Source organism: Bacillus rossius, chromosome 1 (assembly GCF_032445375.1).
Source record: "Bacillus rossius redtenbacheri isolate Brsri chromosome 1, Brsri_v3, whole genome shotgun sequence".
Lineage (NCBI taxonomy): Eukaryota > Metazoa > Arthropoda > Insecta > Phasmatodea > Bacillidae > Bacillus > Bacillus rossius.
In genome coordinates this window covers 323,209,308-323,234,471 of record NC_086330.1, presented here as the reverse complement: position 1 = coordinate 323,234,471, position 25,164 = coordinate 323,209,308, and the positions used below count along the sequence as shown (strand labels likewise).

At 38.3% G+C, this 25,164-nt stretch overlaps 1 protein-coding gene across 8 annotated transcripts in view; it reads left to right on the top strand.

Annotated features, from left to right (window-relative positions):
* Positions 1–24,945, top strand: part of LOC134527982 (gastrula zinc finger protein XlCGF8.2DB-like) — a 45,460-nt gene extending 20,515 nt beyond the window's left edge. For 3 of the 8 annotated variants that reach the window (XM_063361117.1, XM_063361119.1, XM_063361116.1), the window contains 3 exons: positions 2,177–2,266; positions 5,981–6,140; positions 21,524–24,945. In XM_063361117.1, coding sequence (XP_063217187.1) covers positions 2,177–2,266; positions 5,981–6,140; positions 21,524–22,530 — 1,257 coding nt within the window. In that variant the 3' untranslated portion in view covers positions 22,531–24,945. Of the gene's footprint in view, positions 1–2,176; positions 2,267–5,960; positions 6,141–13,972; positions 14,783–21,523 lie in introns of all 8 variants that reach the window. The other 5 variants (XM_063361121.1, XM_063361123.1, XM_063361120.1 and 2 more) reach the window with 3 other exon arrangements.
* The last annotated feature ends 219 nt before the right edge of the window (positions 24,946–25,164 follow it).

Here is a 25,164-nt window from a genome sequence, read left to right as displayed (position 1 = left end):
ATAAAGTCTCAGTGCTCTGAGGGACACGGAAATATTAAGAGGAGTCGACTTTCCGAGTTTCCCGACATTGAAAAGTGCCTTTTAGAATGGATAAAACAAACCCCCTATAAGAACATTCCCATAGATGGACCCTTGTTGAAACAAAAATTTAAAGACTTTGCTACAAAATTGGGACTTCAGAACTTTTGAGCTAGTAATGGGTGGTTAGAGGATTTTAAAAAGCGTCATGATGTAGCTTTCAAAAAAGCAGCCGCGGAAAGTAAATCTGCGGATCAAGGTGTGTGTAACCAATGGACTGAAGATCTCCCAAGTCTTTTAGAAGGGTATGATCCAGAATATATTTACAACGCGGATGAAAATGCTTTGTTCTTCAAGTATCTTCCGGAAAGAACATTCACATTTAAAGGTGAAAAATGCCATGGAGGAAAACAAAGCAAGGAACGTCTTACTATTCTTCCATGTGTAAACATGACTGGTATGGACAAACGTCCCCTTTTCATCATCGGGAAATCAAAGCAACCTAGATGTTTTAAAGGTGTCAAGACTCTACCTGTTGATTATGCCAGTAATACAAAAGGTTGGATGACAAAGATATTATTTAAAGATTGGTTGAAAAAAGTTATTAAGGAAATCAAGATAAAACGAAAAAAAATCGTGCTTTTCATTGACAACTGTGCTGCTCATACGGACTTACTAGCACTTGAAAATGTTAAAGTCATGTTCTTGCCTGCCAATACCACCAGTAAACTTCAACCTTTTGATCAAGGTATCATACACACATTCAAATGCTTTTATCGCAGAGAAGTTGTTAAACATATTTTTACGTGCCTGAAAGAAAACAATATCCCTGAGATTAACGTACTTCTAGCCATGAAATTTGCAAGGAGTGTGCATGGTACACAGTAAGTGATGTTACTATGAAAAACTGCTCCAAGAAAGCTGGGTTTTCGATCAGTACAAATAAATGAGACTTTCTGCCAAACTACTCGTAATATGTTAACGCCTACCTTTGAAGACTTCATACAGATTGACGACGACGTGGCTACCGCTGCAGAATACACTGATGACGATATCGTTCAGAATTGTGTGAGCACATGTGCTGACGGAAATGACAGTGAAGATGAAGCCGACCGATCACAGATTTTGAATACAGAAGTAGAGAACATTCCAAAGAAGCAAGGCGCTTTAAATGCACTGTAGTCGGTCCACAAGTTTTTGGAATACTTGACGGAATTTGATAAAACAATATTTGATAAAATTTATGAACTGGAAAAACATATACAAAATGCACAATCAGAAACGCAGAAGAAATTAACGGATTTCTTTAAGTAAATATTAGTGTAAGATTTTTTTTTGCAAGCATCTATGACACATTCGAATGAATATGTAATACCTATGCAATACATATGTATGTCCATCACTTCATATTTGCTGTATTTTTTATAAACCTCTATAAGTGAGAAAGGTCACTCCTGTACCTCTATCAGATAGAAACTCGGGTTAGTGAGAAACCTCCATAAGTGAAAAAATAATCGCTGTCCCTTGAACTCTCGCTTATCCAGGTTCGACTAGTTTCAAGTCGCAACATATGTTTCGTCATAAATATACAGCAAGTAAGTTACTAATTTATCATATGGTGTTAGATCAATGGTGAAATGACAAATATGCAGGGTTTTGCATTGATTACGCGATTTTTTCTGTTACAATTTAGCGAGTCGTAATAGAAAAACTTGTATTGTTGCATGTTTAAAACGTTGCTTATTGTTCATGGTATTTATATTGCACAAATGACTTAATCTCAGCAGTGAATGTTGGTATATGACAAACTCACAAGGTATTTTAGGTCAAGTATTTGTTAAAAAACAAATATTTGTTATTTTGAAGTGTATGTATTTGAGGTTGAATGGAATACAAGTAGTTTATTATTTGTAATCAAAAATTCAAATATTTGCAGCCTACAGGCAGGCAAAAAAAAGTTTTAGTAATAGCAGTGCACATTTACCAAGAACTGTTTCACGACAGACGTGTATCGAATTGGAAGTCATTTGTACAGGTTAATCAGCGACTGCCTGAAATTAAGTGTTTGAGATATATATACACACACACACACACAATAATATAGAGAGAGACACACACACACAAACACACACACAGATAGGCTGTGTTATCTTTACAGATGGAGACTGACGGTGTGCATGTGAAGGAAGAGCCAGTGATGGCAGATTCTTTTGAAACAGTGTTTGTCACTGTGAAGGAGGAGGTCGAGGTAAGTGCAATATGCATACCTACCAACTTTCTGTGTCGTAAAGGCCACGTGAACCTACTCATACAGGCAAAACTTTAGGTACGAGGGGAACTAAAAAAACAAAACTGAGAGTGCTCCGTCATTCGTAAGTGTAGCAAGAGGTCTCCCGCTAGATGGGGTTAGTAGATACTAAACAGCTGCCCAGACTTCATTAGTTTCTAGGTTTTTTAATTGTTGTATTGATTTTCTCTTATTGTTCTGTGTTCCACCTGCGAAGTCATGGCAGATTTAAAAGAACAAAGAGTGTGTTTGAAATTTTGTTTCCTGCTTGAAAATTCAGCAATGGAAACTTACCAAATGCTTCAATAGGCTTTCAAGGAGGATGCTATGAGCCGCACACAGGTTTTTGAGTGGTTGGGGCACTTTAAACGTGTTGAGATGAGTGTTGAGGTGCCTTTTAACATCTTGAAACAATGAAAACTTTTAAAAAATCCACTAAAAAAACGAGGATCGTCGTTTCATGATCGATGAAATTTCAGAAGAGACAGGGTGAGTTGGAGTTTGTGCCAGCAGATTTTAACTGAGGATTTGCAAATGAGACGTGTTGCCGCTAAATTTGTTCCTCGCCCTTTCAAACAGGATCCAAAAAACATTCAATTGAATTTGAGCCAGGACTTTAAAAAAGAGATTGAAAGTGATCCAAGATCCAAACTCTTTGACCAAAGTCATTACAGGTGATGAGAGTTGGTGTTACAGTTGTGATTCAGAAACCAAGCAAGCGTCAAACATGTGGAAGACTCCCAACTTTCCCAGAAAAAAAAAAGCAAGACAAGTGAGGTCGAATGTCAAGACGATGATATTTGTCTTTTTTGTTGTTTGTGGAATTGTGCATCGGGAATTTGTTCCCCCTGACCAGATTGTTAACCAGCACTTTTTATTTGGAAGTTTTAAGACTTTGCAGGAGGATGTGCGGAGGAAATGCCCGGAACTTGGCGATCATGTGACTGGTTCCTTCATCACAACGGTCCTTGCACACACGGCCTTACGAGTGAAACCGCTATTTGGCCTCTTGGGGGTGGTCTGTCGTTTCTCATTCTCCGTATTTGCCAGACCTAGCCCAGTGCAACTTTTTCCTGTTCCTGAGAAAGAAGAAAAATCTAAAAGGGTGTAGGTGGTAAAAACATTTTCGCAAAGGGCACAGGAGGATATCAATGTTGAAGAGTTATAGAGGGCTTCAAACCGTGGTAAAAAAGACTTTACGAGTGCATCACATCTAATAGAGAGTACTTTGAAGGTGACTGAAAGAATTTTGTAAAAAAAAAAGTAATAAACAAATTGTTTTGACAAAAATCAGGTTTTTTTTTGGGTGCCCCCCTCATATTCTATTATGGAATAAATGTAAATGTGGGGTAAAACAAACTTATAGTTACTTATCCTGCCAGCAAAATAAGTTTTGAATGATGCCCATGAATAAGGTAAATGAAATGGACTTTTATATGAGGTGACAGAATCAATAGGTTATACATACAAGTGAATATAGGATAAAATTTAAAAATGAAAACAATCCTAAAACCATGAAAGAGAATAAAATTTTGTTAAGTAGTTTAGGAAAGCTTGCTATGTGGCAGCAAAAATCTTATAGTACACACGTAACCCTTTGGGAGTATGTTCACTTTTTCTACACACAGTTAATATTAACATTCAACTAAACATAATACATATCTATATTCTGTCACTTACACTTCTTTGCTTCTAACTGCCTCATGTTAATACGAAGACTCTTACATTCTTCATTCATTTCTTACATTATAGCCTACTTAAATTCTTATTCTTATATCAAAACTAAATCATAAGTATTGTTCATGAACTTTAGTGAAACACAGAATGCAGTTGACATTTAACAATCTCAGATTCTTTACCTTATTGACATGTCAAGCCCGACGCAAGCAGTTTGCTCATGGGGAACATGCTCACTGAGCTCATGTATTAAATGCCTGGACATCATTACTGCTTGTTGGAGGTGCTTCAAGTTGCTTTGGGGCCAGGCACATTGATCTGAACAAGTAATTAATAGTAACGGCAAATTTTTTCTCAAGTAATTTAACGAGGGTTCTTTTTTCATATAAGTACAGACTTCCATTTGTCAAACTCAGTATTTTAAATTACCATTGTTACAATGCTACCTGTACTTTAAATTTTTTAATGTAATCTGAAAGTATTTAGTATTTAGGGAACTTGACAAATGATTACTCAACAGAATTAATTAATTTATACTTAAAAATGTGTTACACAAAAAAATATTTAATAAATTTTGATTAATGGACAATTTGGATTGGGGTGTAGCCAAGTAGTTCAAGTAACCACCAGCAGAATTGCCACTGTCAACTATGGGACACAATGTAAAAAAACTGTTGCTGATAGTGGAATAAGCTGCACTGAAAGAGTTGTAGTGGACATAAAAAAGCCTTATCGAATTTGAATTCATTCTATATTGTAAATGGTTGTAGCATTGTCCTGGACTTGGGTAGAAAGAGGCTATTTTTAAAAAAAAGTATTGTTCAAATGTTCTTCATATTACAACTATTATAACTGTATGTGGACAGCGACATGCTGGAAGGACTTTTTTGTGAAAGCCTGTTGCTATTGAGCAAAGAAAACGAAAAGGGTTCATAGTTATTATTTTCATCTTGTGTGGAATGACTTTATGACTACTGTTGGATAATTATTATATAAAAAAAGTTACTTTACGGAAGAATAAATTGCCAGTAGATAACCCAGAACTTGTATGCCTTTATGATGAAGTTATCCTAAAAACTAAAGCATATTTTATTTTAATCCAAAATTACATATTGAAGTCAAAATATATTTAATAATAGTTTGAACAACTCCTGTCCTACGTCGGTATTTTAGTGTAATTTTAACTGTGATATCTTGAATATAGGTGTTGCCTTCTTCCCTGCCCAAATTTAATTCACTAAGAAGTGCATATGACTACAAAATGAATATTTGTTATCCCCGTTCCATTGTACTTTTGCAGGAACTCACATAATTTGATAATAAGGTATAAAAACTCAGATTGGCCCATCTAAAAGATAAACCTGACTGAAAAATACACACGCAGACACATTCTTCCTTACACGGTTATACGCAGCATTGGGCAGAGACTGTTTTGTGTCCCACAGTCCCTCCCCTCTTCACGTGTGTCACGGTGTCCCGTGACACCAGAGGGCTGGTACCTCAAGTCATCCATTGGTTTTAAACTTCATAAATGTTTTAGAATTTGTTGTTGTGGACATAATAACAAAATAAAAGTTAATGAATCTGCACATGTTGAAAGGATATTTATTTTCTGATACAATTTGTATATTTGGTGTCTGACATGTGTGATCAATTTTTTCTATGTCCAGTTAGTTACCAATCATCTTGGTGATCTGTGTCATGTCATACCATAACATACTGATTTATCTGTCAATACACCCTTCATTCACAAATAAAATAAGTATTATTCCATTTATTGTACCAACAAATATAATACAGTGAAATATTACAATTTACTTGAAAAAAAACCACATTTTGGTATTTTACGATAAATGTTGTTTATGCTTAACTTTATACTCAATTAAGCGTATAACATCTTGTAAGGAATTGAAATTATATTATCTGTGCGTGCAAATGGTATGTGAGAAGCATAGTTGTTGAAGATCACAGCTGGTAGGTGGTGACGATCTGTGGCAGAGTGAAGACGAAGCAGAGGGAGAAGACGAAGAGAGGGCTGCTCCCTGCAGTGTTACAGTCGAGTCAGCACCAAGTAGCATTGAGATGGCTAAGGGGCAGACCCTTGGGTCTGCAGGCGGCCTGGCCTGTGAGCAACTGGCAGCACCAGCTACGTATGCAGGTGTGTCTTTCTCTATCAGCAAGAGAGAGAGAGAGAGGAGAGAGAGTTTGAGAGAGAGAGAGTGTGAGAGTGTGAGAGTGTGAGAGTGTGAGAGTGAGTAAGAGAGGGAGGGGGGGCTGGGAGCGCCAGCAACTTTGGCAGGCACGTATCTACGGTCAACTCTCGATTTCTCTACCCTAGAATCGGGAATAATGACCCTCCCAAGATAAAAATTTTTTTTTTGAGAAACTTGAAAAATTGGATAAAAAAAGTGAAACAATTTTCAAAAATAGGCTGAAAAGTTACTTAAATGTATTTATTTTGGGCGCTAAGTGTGGCAGTTCTTACTCAAGTTTGCTTACTTTTACTGGAATGAGTGGCTGGAAGATGATATCTTGCAGCTGCCACCACCCCACCATGTCCTCATGTTGCCAACCTAGCAGTGTGTTATTCTTGTAATTCTCAGTATTTTCTCACGTATGCACCTACACTGCATCTCTCAAGCCACACTCCCTTTTATACTACCATCAGCTGAGATCACTGATGAGTGTTCCTTTATATCCCGGCAGTTGGCGTTCCCCTAATGGTTTTCTATTACCTGGCAGCCTGTAGGTGGCAGCCCCACCATCCAGCTGTAGAACGCGACAGGCCTAGTAAGCCGGTGACCGAATTTTTAAAACTTAACTAGAGAAAATAAAGTGAGATGCCGGATGGATGAAACTGGAAAATGACCCAAGCTACGTTTAGGGACATTGAATATCAGAACACTTACAGGGAGGATTTTAGGAAATTGTGGATGTCATGACTGAGAGGAAGATAGATGTTTTTGGCCTGAGCGAAACAAAGTGGAGAATTAGTGGGCAGATGGAACTGAGGGATGGCTATAAGCTCTGCGGATGGGAAATTATGAGGGAAGGAGAGATGGAGTAGTGAAATAGTGAAGGATAGCAGGTGGAGATAGAAGATGTCAGTGATCGGATTATAAATTGGTATTGTTTGATAAAGGAAAGAAACTAAAGGTGCTCCAGGTGTATGCATAACAAGTGGGTTGTGTAGCCAAGGAGAAGGAGAAGTTTAAGGAAGAACTGGAGAAAAGATTGGGCATAGAACAGCAGATAGTAATGTGAAACCTTAACGCACAAGTTGGAAAAGATAGAAAAGGTTTTCAGTAAATGTTAGGAACCTAAGGATGGGGAGAAAGAAACAATGAATGTAAGAATTTACTGGAACTATGTGCAAGAAACGTAATGAAGGTTGGGAACATCTGGTACAGGAAAATGAGAGATACACACAAGAAAAAAACGTACAGCTGGAACGGTGAACATCAATCTGTCCGCGACTACTTCCTGCTGGGAAAATATGTAAAAAAGCAAAATAAACATATCAAAGTGATAGATACTAGGTTTGGCCCTTGGTGGGGACCATAGGTGTTAGTAGCAGACTTAAAGGGCTGGACATGCAGAAAGGAAGTAACCCAACAAGAGAAGAGAATAAAGGTGTGGAAACTAAATAATGAAGAGGAGAGACTGAAATATATGAGAAAGGTAAAGTTAAAGGTAAAGGATGACTTTTCCAGAGAAGACATGCAAGATGTCGAGAAGGAGTGGGAGTGATTTAAGAAATGCTTGGATGGAGCTGCAGAGGATGTGTGTGGAAGAACGAGCAATAAAAGGAAAGGGAAAGAAACACCATGGTGGAATGAGAGTGAGAGAAGCAGTGAAGGAGAAGAACAATGCCTTCAGAAGATGGTTTAAAAGCAGGTGTTCCATTACAGAAAAGGATTACAAGGAAAGGAAGAGAGAAGCAAAGAAAGTGGTAGAAGAGGAGAGAAAGAAATTGATGCAAAAATGGACAGAGATGCTAGAAAAGGATGAAGAATGACGTAAGAATCTTGTATACAGCCAAGTAAGAAGTAGGAAGAAAGAAAAGGGTCAGACAGTTAAAATGATAAATTAAGATGAAATTTTGCCGAAGACGGAAGAATAGGAAAAGAGGTAATTAATTTGAAAAGCTGCTGAATCCAGACGTACCACAAACATTTGACTAACTCTAAACGTCTTTGCTCAGCTCGTCGCTTGCTTCTCGCGGAGTGTTTGAAGGTCACTGCGCTGCAACCTAAAATTAATATATTGTTACGAATGTGGGTGGCAAGTCCCGACGTGCACCAGGTGCCTGGCGGCCCCACACGGCCACTGACGTCACGGCAGCCCTGCACTGCCACTGACGTCACGCTTGCATACCGTTTGGCGATTATAGTTATATACCCTTGCCACTCCTCCTTCCCCCGCACCCATCTTCCTCGGCGCTGTTATCTGTCCCTTAGAGGCCTGGGAATTCTGTGTGCCACTGCGCAGAGTGGCGTGAAATAAGCGTTGTTATTCTGGATGCTTTGAGCATTGGGTCGGTTGGGCTGACGCGACATGTCACAGACACTCCAGTCTGTTCCCGAATTACTACCAAGGGTATAAAAGCAGCGACGTCGGTCTCCGCAGCAGTTCCGAGTGTTACATTCGGCGAGTGGAGTGAAGTGAGAGTTCAGCAAAGAGGGTGAAAGTCCCTCCCCCCTCCCTTTGCAAGCGGCACGTCACGGAGCGACGGGGCCGTGCGTGTGTGATCGAGTGGTGCGAGACTGAGTGTGTGGACAGTAGGGATGGTCAGGTACCCAAAATTTCGGGCAGTGTTTCGGGTATTAAGTATACCCGAAATTCCGGGCGGGTATTTCAGTGCCCGAAAATATCGGGCACCTTGGAAAACGGCAATACCGCACGGCGCAAGTAAACAAAGCTTCTTTTTTTGGAACGCGCGGCAGCTGCAGGAACATGCCACGCCGCCGCCGTCCCGGCACCAGCCGGTGAAGTGAGTGTGCGTGAGAGATAAGATAAAGAAGGTGCCCGGTCAGCAAGTGTGTTTGTGGGAGGGGGAGACAGATATAAGAGAGCGAGCCCTGCAGCAAGCGGAAGTGGTCAAGGTCAACATTTACCGTTACTCTCGCTGGCTGACTAACGATGCAGCTGGTCGCCCGCCTCTCTCTCTCTCTCTCTCACACACACACACACACACACACACACACGCGCGCGCGCGCACGCATGGCGGATGCTCACTGCTTAATAGTCACAAAGTAGTGTTCAAGGCCGGTGGAGCTGCTTGCTGTGCGCGAGAAGGATTATAAGCTGACTTTAATTACACACATTGTAGTTGCGTGGCATTTGCAGAAAGTGGTTGTGAATTGTTTCTATTTAATTCATGTCATTATTTTACCAAAATGGATACCAGTGGAAGTGTAGGTCAATCAGCAGTGACAATGAACCTTCAAGCAGCTACCCAAACACAATTTAGTTAATAAGCACTTTATTTCCAAGATTAATATGCACTCTATTTTTTAGTTTAATGTTTAACTTTCATATCAGTGCGGTATAGTAAATAAATAAAAACAGTTCAGGTTTGTCAATGCAAACTTAAGTACGACTATTTTATGTTCAAAATTTATTTCATTAACTGATTTTGATGCCCGACCGAGATTGCCCGAGCCCGAAAATTTTGGACAATTACCCGCCCGAGCCCGCCCGAAGTCAAATTTCTCTGCCCGACCATGCCTAGTGGACAGGTGCGAGGTAAGAGGCTAACCACTGTTGAGCCTAGCTCCAGTGAAGAGTGTGAACTGTGGACTTCACAAATATTTAGTGATTTGTGAACAGACATTAAGTCTGGGGATTTAATTGGTAATGTAAATATTAAAAGTAAATAAAACAGTATTAAAATTAATTGGACTTTCCTTACGAATCTGTTTTCCCCACTCATAACATTTGAAGTCTGAAGTGGGATAGCCCTAATTAAAGGGTTTTGGTTTCATTTACAGTGAATTGAATAATAATAATAATAATAATAATAATAATAATGATAATAATAATAATAATAAAACTGTAAAAAAAAATTAGAATATAGATTTTCGATACTAATATTAGTGTTAGGACCTGTAGTTAGTATTCAGTGTAATTGAAGTAAATTTAGTGTTAGTTTTTAGTAGAAGTTTAGGTTAGCTCATAGATGAAATTATAGTGAAATAATAGGGACAAATTAATAGTGTCTGTGATCAAGGAAAATGGCTGCCGATGAACTTACAAACTTAATGGCATTCTTGGCTGAAATGAATAATAAAATTGAAGAAATGGAGAGTGGTCGAGAAGAGTTGAAGAGTGAAATAAATAGCCAAGAGGAGATGAAGATTGGTATGAAGAATACCATGAAGACTGAATTTGATGATATGAAGAGAGGTCAGGAAGATAAGCATAATGAACTAATGGTAGCTCAAGAAGAATTGAAGAGGGGTCAGAAAGAAATGTGAGGCGAATTGGTAGCTGCTCAAGAGTAATCAAAGAAGAAGATGAATGAAACCAGTATTCAGTTGGAAGGGAAAGTGCAGTGTTTTGGAACAGCATCTTGCCCAAAAGGAACATCTAGCAGAAAATGAAGAACTGATGGTGTAACAGCTAGCTCAACTCGAGCAGGCCACCGAACAGCTAGTGGCATACGAATGATCAAGGAAGCTACAGCTGCTACGTAACGGAGGAATTCTTCCGGGGAAGTTAAGGTGAAAGGTGCTGCGAACAGCTATCCAAAATTCAAGCCACCCACCTTTGAGGACCAGTCGTGATGGGCCATCTATAGGTGACAGTTCGAGGCAGCTGCTGAAATGAATGACTTGGGCAAAGAAGAAAAGGCTACAGCACTTGTTCTGGCCCTGCGAGGATCCCCGCTTGAGCTGCTTCAGACCATACCAGTTCCGTAGCAAGACTATGCTGTACTCTTAGAAGCTTTTGAGTTGAGATATGGCAACTGACACATGGGCGAGGTGTATAGAACAGCTTTGAAAACATGTCGACAGTGATCTTCAGAAACATTCCAGGAATTCGAAGCTGACATTAAATGACTTCTGCACCTTGCCTACCCAGAAGCACCAACAGAGTTCCGTCAGTAGCTAGCCACCAGTGCGTTTATAGATGGACTTGGAGATGCGGAGGTTCAGCAAACTCTTTGTTTGGCCCGGCATTAGAAGAGCTGCGATGCTTTGGTTCATGGCTTGGAAATTGAGGCAGCACACAGTGCCTCAAAAGAAACACAAGCATCAGGATGAGGAGAGCTGGACTGGAACTTTACAATGAAGTAAATGGCAGATACACCACTAATAAAGGAGATATTATCAGGGCATTGAAGAAGTTACTGAATGACACCCCAGGTACCCAGATCAGAAGAGCAGGACGACACCTGCGGTACTTCGTCTGCAATGAACCAGGACACATCCAGCGGGACTGCCCGACACGCAGGAAAACAAGTAGTAGCTGGTGTGAAGGGGTGCGTGCCAGGTCTATGGGAAATAGCCGCTAGGGTTTTCTCTGTATTCTTACTTTGTAGAGGCCATTGTAAGTAGGGAAAAGCTGAATAGAACACCCATCTCATACAGGCTCATAACAGCCACCAGAGACACTTCACTTGTGCATGGACAACTGGATTTGAAGGTAAGGATTGGTACCTGGACATTATCACAGACCTTTCTTATTGCTGATATCTCTGATGAGGTCATTCTAGGAGTGGACATAATGAATCAATATGGTTTAGTTAGTGGTATGGAAGAACAGGTTCTATGTATAAGAGGGGAAGAGGCAGCTTTGTTTACCCCGACAAATTGGAAGTTCTTGTAATGCAAGTGGTATTATTCATGTTTCCCTATTATGTCAAAATTCAATCATTTCCATATTCAATGTCAGCAAAAACTTCTTACATCAACATTATTTAAGCCTTTTAACACTATAATATTTTACAGTCATTTCATTTACTAAAGTTATGATTTTAGTTAATTTACATTGTACCAAAACTTGTTATAAATCATTTAAATTAATATCTATGTAATATTTACATAGTGAAGAAATCAATATTATATATATATATATACATACATATACATACACAAAGAATAAACCCAATAAAGGTACCAGCAATCTGTACTCCACAATAATGCCATTCATCAAATTACGCCTTAATTAAATTTCTGAGCTCACCAAGAGATTGCTTACCTAAAGCCTTTTAAACTTTGATTATGGTTTGATTGTTATTTACTCCTTAAAATGAATGTATTTTAAAACATGATTTTTTTATTGGTTTTGCAACAGAGTACAGACTATCAATACCTGGATTTCAGCCTACCCCACCTTCAAAAAAAAAATCATCCAACCTATTCGTCTTCTCAATCAGCATGGTATTATGGATACCATGCCAGTTAGCCTGAGCTCCAAGCTTGCCGAAAGTAGGGTCGCTCAATTACGGACTCTTTAGGCAGCTAGTCTGCCTCTGCTAAATAATGAAAACAAAAAATTATTGCTCTAACGTATTACCTAACCATCATGTCCAACTCTATAAGTATTCCATATAAAATATAAGTGACATTCTCTACTATCATTTATTTTCAAAATAGTAACCACTATTTTAGTTAACACCCTTAAAATAAATCATTTTTTATTTTTAATGGCTTTAACGATGAAACCGGTTACAGGTATCCTTCGATGTTATTTGAAATTGTATGTGCGTGATGTACAAATTTTTAAGCCAGTGAAAGCAGCTTGTAAGATGTCAGTTATTAGCTTAGCATTATTAACTTTATGTACATTGTGACAAACTATTGATTCTACAACAAATGTGCCTTCAAAAAGTTTTTTTTTTTTTTCTCCTATCTACAAGAGGTGACAGTTTGTGTGATGCAACCAACACTTCATCCCCTTCTTTAAATACCACAGGTTTAATATTTTTATCAAATTTACCTTTTCTTGCATTTGCCTTTAATACAAGCCTTGGTCCTGCCTTGCTTAACCTATCATTTAACGCTTTGTCTCAATTTTTAGGAAAAGCAATAATCTTCTGCAACTTACACCTAGACAAAGTCTGCTGCATGATTTAAATGGGTTTACACCCTGTACTTTTGTGCCAACAATTATTTAACATTTTTTCTGTGTCACTTGCCACATTTCCCCATTTGCTATGGTTTTCATTACAATAGACACAAAACAATAATTTTACTCCCTCATTACTCGTTCCACGGGATTGGAAGCAGGATGGTATACAGCAGCATGCCCTAACTCTATGCTTGGAATATTAGACTATGTCTCCAAACATCACTCTGAAATTGAGGCCCATTATCTGAAATTATTTTCTTAGACACACCTATTTATTTTACATAAACATCCATGATCTTTTGAGTAACAAATTTGAGATGTGGCCTTTTTAATATGATAAAGTTTTACATACTTTGTTAAAAGTACAGTACTACAAGGATGTTCTTGACACCACTCCTTGCTTGAGGCAGGGGACCAAATTAATTCTGCACATACTACTGCCATTGGTTTTGATGCTATAACATGCTGCATTACACCTGGCATTTTCTGTTCACTACTTTTGTTTGTGCACACAACAAACAATTACCAATAACCTTTGCAACTGTTGTATACATGTACATACTTAAAAATACAAAATTTCTGAATATATTTAACAGTCTTCTGTATTCCAAAGTATCCACACTCTGTATGTAGTGAACTTACAATTTCCTCTTTTAAACAATTAGGAATCAGAATACCCTTTTTCGAATGATATAATTTATATTTTAACACACAAACCCCTTTTGAATTACAAATTTCTCTTTAATATTGCCTCTGCAATCTGATTCTAAATTTGGACACCTCTCAGTGAATTTAATAAAATTTTAGATGCTATGTCTCAAGTTGTAGAATATGATTTAAACTTGAATGTGAACAACCTGTGAAATAGAAATAGTATTGTATTGATGTTAATTTTTTGCACAATACTTCCAGAGTGACATTATCTTTACAAGTAACAACTGGACTGTGTGTGACAAACAAATACATCAAATTCTAAAACTAGATAATGAAAATAATTCTCAGCATACAAACTAATGGTTGAGATTTATGGTGAAAATCTCATGTGTGTGAAGTTACGTTAATATCAGTTGATAATGTGATTGTCGTTCTGTATAACTGATTGATTCGTCATATCAGTTCAGTTGGACTGACAGTATTTAATATTCCTACGAAAGTGAAAATTAACTAATAATCTTTATATACGTAGTTCTGCCAAGTGAACTATTTTTGGAATTATTATCAGGATTGTCGATGTTAGAACAGACTGTGTAATGTTAAGTCAGTATACTTACCCGACCGAGCAGCAATCGGAAGTTTAGAAGAATTTGGTTTTCAAGTCCATAGTTTGAGACACTCAGTGATATCATCATTACCTACGAGAATTGAAAAAAAACTATACAAGTTTTACCCGGACTTCCGTTGCAATAACAAGAAATAAAGTTGTCAGTGAACTAAATCTGGACTATAGTTATTTGAATAGTGCTAAACTGTTCAAGAGCCGCGATGTTATTTCTCAAGACTAGAGAGCATCTTTTCGTCGTAAGAAAACTGCATTTTTTTCCGCAAGCTCCCAGAGAACTAAGGCACCAGCTGACCCTGCGTGAAGGGTTCACCTGTAGCAGTTCAACAACGAAGCTCAGGAAATTTTTCAAGACTGTACGTGCGATCTAAGTTGTCAAAGGTTTAACTAAATAACTAAAACTTAAAGAAGACTCTCAGGCATTGTCAAAAGTGTTCTGCAAGGTATGTAATTTGTATTTTAGTTGTAAGAGTGCTCAATGTTAATTTATTTGTAGTTATTTGTAGTTTTTGTAGCACTCGACGGCCAAAGACAAAAAATACTCGCTAACGCGTGAAATAATAAAAAGAGAGGTCAAATTGTTCCGTCTCACTCGCACTGGCTAGTCATGACGGAGAGGCCCGAGAATTGACGAAGACCCTTCGTTTGTGTTTAGTTCACACGTACGCTCGCACGTACACTAGCCCCACTTTTACAATTATCAGCTTAACTACTTTCATTCCAATATTTCTCGCTCATGTTTGCAAATACGCAGATGGATCTGGGAACCTTTTTTATGTATTTTTTAATTCTCCACAACTTTTGTTTGAAACCTTTTTCGCTTAAACGCCTATATTCCGAGAAAAACTGAGTCAAACAAATTTTTAACCCTTTCTCCAAAAACTTCACCTCCGATTTAAAAAAAAATAGCACCATTCGATTCAGCGTCCTCGAATTACCCTTATATCAAGTTTTCAGGTATGCTGGTAAAAAGTGCTTACTTTGCCTATTGTTGACTGGCCTTTATGCTTTACGTGCCAGCACAAATGCACGTACAGCATAAGATGTACTGGTATATTTGCACTCTACTTTGGGGCTCTTTCAAATAAAGCTTATGCTCCAACATCTTCCTTACCATTGAACAGTAACTCAAATGCTTCTGTATGTTAATTTACAAGTGGTTTTTTTGAACTCATGTGGCAAGTGTTGTGTGAAGCTTTATCACATTAGAATTGTGAGTCCAAGCTGACAGTGATTTGTTTGTTCTATCTTTTTATTTTACACTGGTCTCTCGAGACATTCATTGTACAACCACCTCATGTACATCACCCGCCGCCATCGTTACTCACACTGTCTGCCAACCTCACACCTCTAACATCCCTGACGTCACGTCTTTCACTTACACATATACAACACCTTCCTTTCTTCCCAAAGCTGATATTACTGAAACTTATTGGGTTTCCTAACAGTTCGGCCTGTTCTTGTAATGTATACTGACTCCCAGCCTCCAGCCTTATCCTGAGGTTGACTGGCTGTATCACTCCTCACCCCTCTACTGCATTGGCCTGTCTCTTGGTCAAACCCTTTGAAGTCAGGTGATTTACATCTCCTACTGTCTTCACTCTCTTCACCACACTCTAAGTTGATTTCCTGCTCCTTTCCCTCTCCTCTAGTTTCATCAACAATGTTATAGCTCCCCCATGCTGCTGTTTTGGGTACTTCAGAGTTGGAGGGTCTTAGATATTTAGTGTTTCTCCGAACCACCTGACCTGAGTGGGTCCTAACTATGTATGAGCGTGGTGCACTGTGTTTCTCCAGAATTGTGGCTGGCTCCCACACTACACCCCTCTGCATGACTACTGTTTGCCCTTTCATATATTCTACAGGCTTCCTTGGAGCTCTCTGGTCATAATACATTTTAACTTTCCTCTGCTTCGCAATCAACTGTGGTTTTGTATTAGACTGAATCCTCGGGAGGAGATTATTCACAGTTGTCGGTATCTGTGTTCTGACTAACCTACTCATCAATAGTTATGATGGTGACACATCCATACCCGCCAGTGGTGAGTTACGATCAGGGACTGGAAGTAACGCGCTACTAGTAACGACGTTATTTGTAACAGTTACTTTTTATGGTAACGATCGTGGTAACGCAATATATTAAGTTTTCAGTAACTGTAACTGTAACTGAATTACATTTTTCTGCCTTAAAGTAACGATAATTGTCGTTACTTCTTGCGTTACATTTATTAAATGTATTTCTTATTGAACGAACAACGATTTGTTGATTTTTTCAATCCCAGAACGAAAATCCCGACAAGCATATTATTTGCAATGTTATTGCTTGTACTTGTAAAACTGCTGTTGGCTAGCCTGCGCTCGTATTTTTATTGTCATTTATTTAATATTTGCGACATGCGGGTTTACTGCTGTGCTGTTTAATTAATTAACCTACCTGTGCACATGCGCGAAAGCAATGACATAATCTAATGAAGCGAGAAGCCCAGAAAGCAGTCCAGAATTTTCGTTGCCGTGGCCTTCATATTCTAATTTTTTCGAAGTTCGGTCGAGTAATAAAAATAACCTTATTGTGTGGTGCTGCGAACAATTTTGTAGTGTGAACTAATTACTCAATGTAATTTAAGACCTATTTAAATTTTTTCAGTTGAAAGAAACATATAACTTTACTAAACACAATATGTTTTATTAGCTTTTAATTATAACAATTTTACGTATCACATTTTTAGTTTTTCACAAAGTAACTGTTAAAGTAACTTACTGTTACTTTTTTCAGAACTGTAACTGTAACTGGTTTATTTTCAGTAGTGTAACTTGTAGTTGTAACAGGGTTACATTTCCAATGGAGTATTTGTAACTGTAACTGAGTTACTTTTTAAAAGTAACTTTCCGGTCCCTGGTTACGATATGCCATCAGTGCCATCCAATATTCCTTACTTTTCTTCAATATGTTCTTGGCGATTCCTACACCTTTTTCCACCATTCCATTTTACTGTGAATGTAGTGGGCTGGATGTGTGTATCTCAAACTCATGTTCATGTGCAAAGTGTGTACATTCGTATGAGTTAAACGGCATATTGTCAGCCATCACTATCTTTGGAATGCCATGAGTGCAGAAGATGGCTTTCAATGCCTTTATTACACTGATGCTTTGTTTACTTTCCAACTTAACTATTTCCAGCCATTTTGAAAAGTAATCGTAAATCACTAAATAACTTTTCCCTCCAAATTTTAGTATATCTGCTCCCACTTTCTCAAAGGGAAATGTTGGAACTGCATGAGGGAGTAGGGGTTCTTTCCGGTTTGTGGTCCTGAATTTCTCACACACCCTGCACTCTAATACATATTGCTCTACCTCCTTCGACATGCCTGGCCAAAAGAACACCCTCCTTGCTCTAGCTTTAGTTTTGCCCACTCCAAGGTGTCCCTCATGAATAACTTTCAACATGTTCTGCCTCAGTTTTTTAGGTACTACAATTCTATCACTTAGAAACAGTAGATCATCTTCTACAAAAAGATCACTCTTTACACCCCAGAATGGGTAGCACTGCACTGGTACCTTACCCTTTTTGTGAGGCCACCCGGTCGTCACCCATTTCATCACCTCACTAAGCACTGGGTCCGCGGCCAGTCCTTGTCGAAATTCTTCTTTCCTCACTTCAGTCATGGGAAGATGCCTACTCACACTATGCACTATTTCACCGAGTTCCGGATCATCTTCAGCTGCATCTGTCCCATGGGTCCTGGATAGTAGATCAGCAATGTGCATCATTTTCCCAGGGAGGTACTGAACATCCAGGTTATACTTCAGTAGTTTTAATTTGAGTTGTTGAAGTCGCGTGGACATTATCTTTGATACTGGTTTGCTCATAATAGCTACTAAAGGTTTATGATCGGTGAGGACCTTAACCACCCCACCATATATGTAGTAATGAAACTTGTTAGTTGCATATACTATGGCTAATAGCTCTTTCTCAATTTGTGCCCACTTTTGTTCTGTTGCGGTTAGACTTTGAGATGCATATGATATGGGCTGTCCGTTTTGGAGGAGACAGCAGCCAAGGCCATCCTGTGATGCATCTACTTGAATGGTAATGGACTTGGTTGCATCAAATGTCCCCAATGCAGGTGCGCAGCTTACGACTTTTTTAAGATTCGCTACACACTGCGAGTGACATTTCAGCCACTGCCAGGACACATCGGTTTTTAGTAGCTCCCTCAGAGGCGCTGTGATTGTTGCCATGTTGGGTATAAATGGTCGTAGGTAGTTAACCATCCCCAACAGTCTCTGTAACTCTCTTATTTTGAGGATCTGGTATTTTTTGTATCGCCATCACTCTACCTGGATCTGGTTGAATTTCATTATTCGATAACACATGTCCCATGAAACTAACCTTTGACAGTCTGTATTGCAGACTGGATTAAACTTGATGTTGTGAGCTCTTGCCCTCTGTATTACTTTTGCTACACACTTATCATGCTCCTCCAGTGATGTCACAGTCACAAGAATGTCATCAAAGTACACCACAACACCCTCAATATCACCAAACACACTTTCATTCAGTTCTTGGAACTTTTCTGGTGCACAGGACACACCAAACGGTAATCTGAGAAATTTGTAACAGCCCCACGGTGTAGAGAAGGTACACAAGTCACTGGATTCTTGATCTAGCTCAATTTGCCAGAACCCATCCTTCAGGTCAAAGACTGAAAAATATAGTTTTCCCGACAGTTGCTCTGTTAGCTGTTCAATCGATGGTATTTGATAAAAGTCTCTTTTGATGGCAGGATTCAAATGTTGTGGGTCCAGGCAGACTCTTAGTGTACCATTTGGTTTCTCAACGACAACTAGGTTATGTACCCACGAGTTTGGTTCCTCAACTTTTTCAATAACTCCTCTCTTCCTTAGGGATTCTAGAGTTGTTTTCAGTTTGGGGGCTATTGTTTGCGGTTGTCTCCTAGGTGGTGCTACTCTTGGCTGAGCATCCTGACAGACTCTAATTTTGCACTGACCTGGAAATTTTCCTAGTCCAGTGAAGACATCCTCGTTTTCTTGCATGAACTTGCTATGAGGTGATTCTGGTTGCGATGAGTCTTGTTTGATAACCTTCACTGTTGTGTCCTCTAGTCCAATTAGATGCACCCTTTTGATCAGGTTCAGGTCTACACATGCCTGTAAGCCTAGTATTGGGGTACTGTCCGCATTTGCCTTTTATGTGGGTGAGATTGCATTGCTTGCACTTGCCACTGAAACCCTTCTCTTGCACCCACTGACTGGTTCCCCCTCTGTGCTTTGAACTTACTGCATTTACCGACACGGGCTGCATGTGTTCATAGATCCCTTTTGTTCTGTCACCTTGTAAGCACTGCATTTGTTGTATGCTTGATTCAGCCACTTTGCCTAGCTCACACGCTTTTTCAAGGGTTAAGTTATTCATGCGGAGCATTTCTTGCTGTAATTTGGTGTCCCTCACACCCATGAATATGCAGTCCCTAACGATTGCGTCTGATTGTTCACCGAATTCACAACTTCTCACAAGCTTTTTCAAGTCATTTACAAACAACTGAAATGGTTCATTTTCTTTTGTTTTCTCGAATACAACAAGAACCTTTCATATGGCACGTTTTTTCTGGGTTTACAATAAGCCTCAAATGCTTCAAGTACCTTCTTGTAATCTGTGTGATCTTCATCTGCAAGTTGAAATGTATTGAACACTTCAACAGCATCTTCTCCCACCAAATTCAGAAGAACAGCTGCTTTAACTGGCGATGATTGTTCCGACTTTCCTGACGCCACCATGAATATTTCGAAGTTTTGTTTAAACTTTCGCCAATTTTCACTGACATTTCCCGTTAGGTCCAACCCGCTAGGCTTGTTTGCATCCGCCATGTTAGCCTTTGTTGTCCACGTTCAGGAGACGATGATATTGCCACAAATGTGATTACGCCTTCAAACTACCCCGGTACGTATAGATTGTTCGGGCGAAACGACTGACCGACTGCGCCATGTTTTGTTTGTTCTATCTTTTTATTTTACACTGGTCTCTCGAGACATACATTGTACAACCACCTCATGTACATCACCCGCCGCCATCGTTACTCACACTGTCTGCCAACCTTACACCTCTAACATCCCTGACGTCACGTCTTTCACTTACACATATACAACAGACAGCATACCAAGAAGGAACACCATATTATTCAAAATATATGCATAATTTAAAATGAAAAATTACTTACTTCATAGGTAGACACAAGATCTTAGTTTTATTTTTGGTCATTTCATTTTTAAAACATTTCTATACATTGTCTTTATTCATGAAAATAGTGTTTTATTCAACAAATATAAAGATAAATACTTCTCACTACCCATTTCAAAAAAAATGGATAGATGCAGTAAAATAATTTGAAATAAGCATGTCTGGGAAAAAACTAATCAGAAAAATGAAAATAAATCAGCAAATTTTTGTGTGTTCAAAAAATGTGTCTATGTCATTAATGTAAAAAGTGTTAGTAATAAAAGATGCAAGATCAAACAAAAATTTTTTTTTTACAAATAATTTAGACCATACTTTTTGGTACAAAAATCATGCTAAATAAATTGAATTCTTTCATTTACTTTAATATATAGTAAAAGATTACATTTTTGTAATTTGAGTTTTGTCAAATTGTTGGTTGATATTGGTCTTAGTTGCATTTTGGTACTAAATGGTGTAATAACTTGCATTTCAGTGTTATATGGTGTATTGACATGCTTTTCGGTGTTATTTCAGTTTTATCGCAAATCACCATGTAATTTTATCCATATTCATAGGCAACACTTGGTTCTTCCGGTTGTATAAGATATTGAGCATAGTTTCCATTTTTTTGTATTCAAACCAAACTTGGGAAAGTTGAAATTAAAAAAATATGGAAGAGGCATTTCAATTTATTAGCACAGAGATCAGTAATTTTTATGCCATCATTGTAAATTATTATTGGATTTGTAATATTTGTGTCATTTGGTTTTATTTCACCTTGTGACAGTTTCTATTTTTTGTTACTCAAACATTATCGCCTAATTTTTTAAGTGTAAACTAATAAGATACTTTTATGCGTATTTTTTTTTGTTTACCTTTATCTAAAGTCTGAAATACCTAACACACACACACATATATTTATTCTAAATATTTCATTTTCTTTTGTAGGGTGTGCAAACATCACGGAATGTATTGGTATGGACGAAGAAAAGACTGATGAAAGAGATCCAGAACTATCATGTTCCTTGAGTAATAATGAGCTAACACCACAGTCTAGTAGCTCCTTTCAGTCAGCTGATTTTGAAACGTTCATCTTGAGTCTGGAGAAGAAAGACATTGAAGAATACCAATTAATGAATGACCCACGTGTTGTGTCTCTGGTTGCTAATAATATTAATGGTACACAAAATGATGATAGACCATTTCAATGTTCAGTATGTGCTGTAAAGTTAAGAAATAAGTATATTCTTGTAAATCATATGAAAAAACATGCTGGTGAGAAGCCATTCTCTTGTTCATTGTGTTCTGCTAAATTTGTTGAGAAGCATCGTCTTTCTAATCATATGAGAAAGCACACTGGGGAGAAGCGATACTCATGTGCATTGTGCTTATCAAAATACTTTCAAAAGAGTAGTCTTGTAGCTCATATAAGAACACATTCTGGTGATAAGATGTTTTCTTGTTCATTATGTTCTTCTAAATTCACTGAAAGGCATTTCCTTACTAGGCACTTGAAAACACACAGTGGTGACAAGCCATTTTCATGTGCATTATGTTCTTCTAAGTTCACTGCAAAGGGTAGTCTTGTAACACATTTAAAGTTGCACAATGGTGAAAAGCCATTCTCATGTTCATTATGTTCTTCCAAGTTCATTACAAAAAGTAAGCTTAATGTGCACATAAGAAGAAATACTGGTGAAAAGCTTTACTCCTGTTCTTTATGTTCTTATAAGTTCTTCAAAAAAGGTAATCTTGACATTCACATGAGAAAGCATACTGGTGAGAAACAATATTCATGTTCTTTGTGTTCCCTTAAATTCAGTCGAAAATGTTACCTTCGTAAGCATTTGGAAAGACACAATGGTGAGAAGCTGTTTACATGTTCATTATGTCCTGCTAAGTTCTTCAAAGAGAGTAATAGTATTGTTCATATGACATTACACACTGAAAAATAAATGCCAATTTCGTGTAACTTATGTTTGGCTAATTATTCTGAGGAATGCCACTTATACAGTGACATGACATTACATATTGTCATGTAATCTGTAATATAGAAAGGGTTTTCATTGACAACAGAGATATACTAATAGATAAATTGGTAATACCAGAGTGATTAATTTAACAAGGTTACAAGATTTCTCGACTGTATGTTCTTTATTTGTTTCTCGATTCTCACTAGAGCAGCTATATAATTTTTTTCTGTCACTGCTATAAGATGGTATTTAATGGCATGTATTTATTGTTAGACTTAGGTATGTATTTGTCATTAAATGGTGTGTTGGTGGAATCATATTCAAGCACTGATATAGCTTGTTCCTATTTTTGCTACTAAAGTACTTTTTCCCAGTTGAGGTTTACTATCCACTTGTGTAATGCTACAAGTATAGTTCATCCCTGATAGTTATTAAATATCTACTTATAACTCTGATCTGGCACAAAATGATTTCTCATCTCTTTTGACTTAATCTGTTTCTGGATCTAAAACTTAATTGGAAACATGGAAACCAATTGTAATGTTCATAGTATGGCTGTGTTCTGGCTTCATTCATTCACACAGATGTATTCAAATACTAGTGAGAATGTGGAAATATAATCAGTTCTAAGGTTCTTACACAATGTATCATAAATACTTTATGTATGAGTTTAAAAGCTTATTTTGTTTTTCCTTTTACTGTATTTAATTGGCTTGGCCTATAAATATGTATCTGGGGTACATACCTAGTTTTTGTTTTGTCACCTCGAGGGGTTTAGTTACAGTACCTATATTAAAAATTATGCTCACATGTTTTTGATATGATTTGTAGGTATTCAAAACATACATAGCAAAATGTGTATTTCTTTTTAGATTATTATATTTAGTTTACAAATTTAATCTTGAACTATCCTCAATACAAATAAATCTTAATTGTAAAGTGATTCTAAATACTAGTTATTTTCTAGGAGACCAAATGTACAATTATATAAATATAATGAACAATTTTGTCGCTAACTGTAATTAATCAAATTTTTACTATTAAATTATTTACCATTACTTTAAATATAAGTTTCAGAAAACATTTCCTGTTTAATCTTGTGTTTTACCTCTGTAAAAGAAATGCTGTAAAACATTTTATTATGCATTTATAACTGTGTTTAATGTACTAATTTAAGTCTTTATTTTGAAAGGGTAGATTAAATGTTTTGCTGCAGTTCAGCTCTTCTTAAGCATTGTCACGAATTAGATTTGTCGTCGTCCAGGCTATTTCCCGGGAAGGGTGCAACTGCCCGGCTGCTCGAGGTAGAGGAGGGTTCAGGCCTCCGGGGGAAGCTAACCTGGTGCTCGTAATCACAACGTCCAAGTTCAATGGGCGACTGCTGGTTTTATTGTCACACTGATCCTGATACATGGGGCTGACCCCGACCCCGCCTGTGCACGTCTAAGGGGGAAGCCCGGCTCCGTGAGCTGTGCCACGCCGATCTGTGCCGCACTGCAAATCAATGTGATACTGGCTCTGACACGAATAATGACTATCGTCCCTATGGTCCAGCGACCCGACTGTGCCCTGTCCTAAGGCCTGAAAAGTCCCTCGGCCGTTCCCTGACACGAGGTCTACTGGCCACACGTCGTTCAGGATATACTCCAAGTCGCTGTGGGTTGCGAGACGTGTCTATCGCATCTGACTCGTGACTGTCTGTTAGGGCGCCCGCGCCATGAGGGCTACTCGCAGTTCTCACAACATATATATATACACACACACACACACACAAAATTATTTACGACAGCCTAGATTTTAACACACTATATACACTCGCACGCTCAGAGGCAGTGTCTCTATGATACATTTCCAGGATGGTGCAGTTAAATCTGACTAGTGGCTGAGAGCACAGAAAGTTGGTACCTCGCACACGATACCTGTGACCGACCGTGCCCGTGACTCGCTCGCGACTGCCTCCTGTCCGCGCACGGCGCTACCCCTCCTGTCGCATCTCCCCCTCCCCTCACCGTCTCCCACGGAGCTCGTGACGTGTCGCAGGCGGGGCGGGACCTAAGCCGCCCAGTGCACAATCAGAACGTAAAGACCCTTCAAATAAAAGTAAAACAATATATACAAATTCAGTCTCTTCTGTGATACATAAATTGTCTGCTGAAAAAAAAAAACACATCCCCCTCGTCTCCGGGAAGTACTGTACTGTCGTACTTGTTGGTACCACTGCGCCTAACTGGACCTTACCCCCCCCCCCCCCCCCCCTAGGTAAGTGCTAGGTAAGCACTTGGTTTGACGTCAGATTAACCAGTTTGACTTTTTTTAAAGTAGTATTACTTGTATCTAAAAAGTTTGCGTCCAAGGTTTTGCTTTTTGTCATCTTTCCAAAAATGAAACATAAAATGTAAATGCGATTCAATTTTAAGTTAGGTTACCATCTTAAAGTGCAATATTATTTTTTTAATGCAAAGCTAGTTACATGTCAAAATAGTTTTTATTTATTTATTTTTTTATTTCATGTAAGTGTGTTTCAGATAAACATTGTATATGCAAGTGTGTTCAATAATGTTAGTAATTATTTACTGGCATTATGATTATCAGTTTCAAGATTTTTTCATCTCTGTT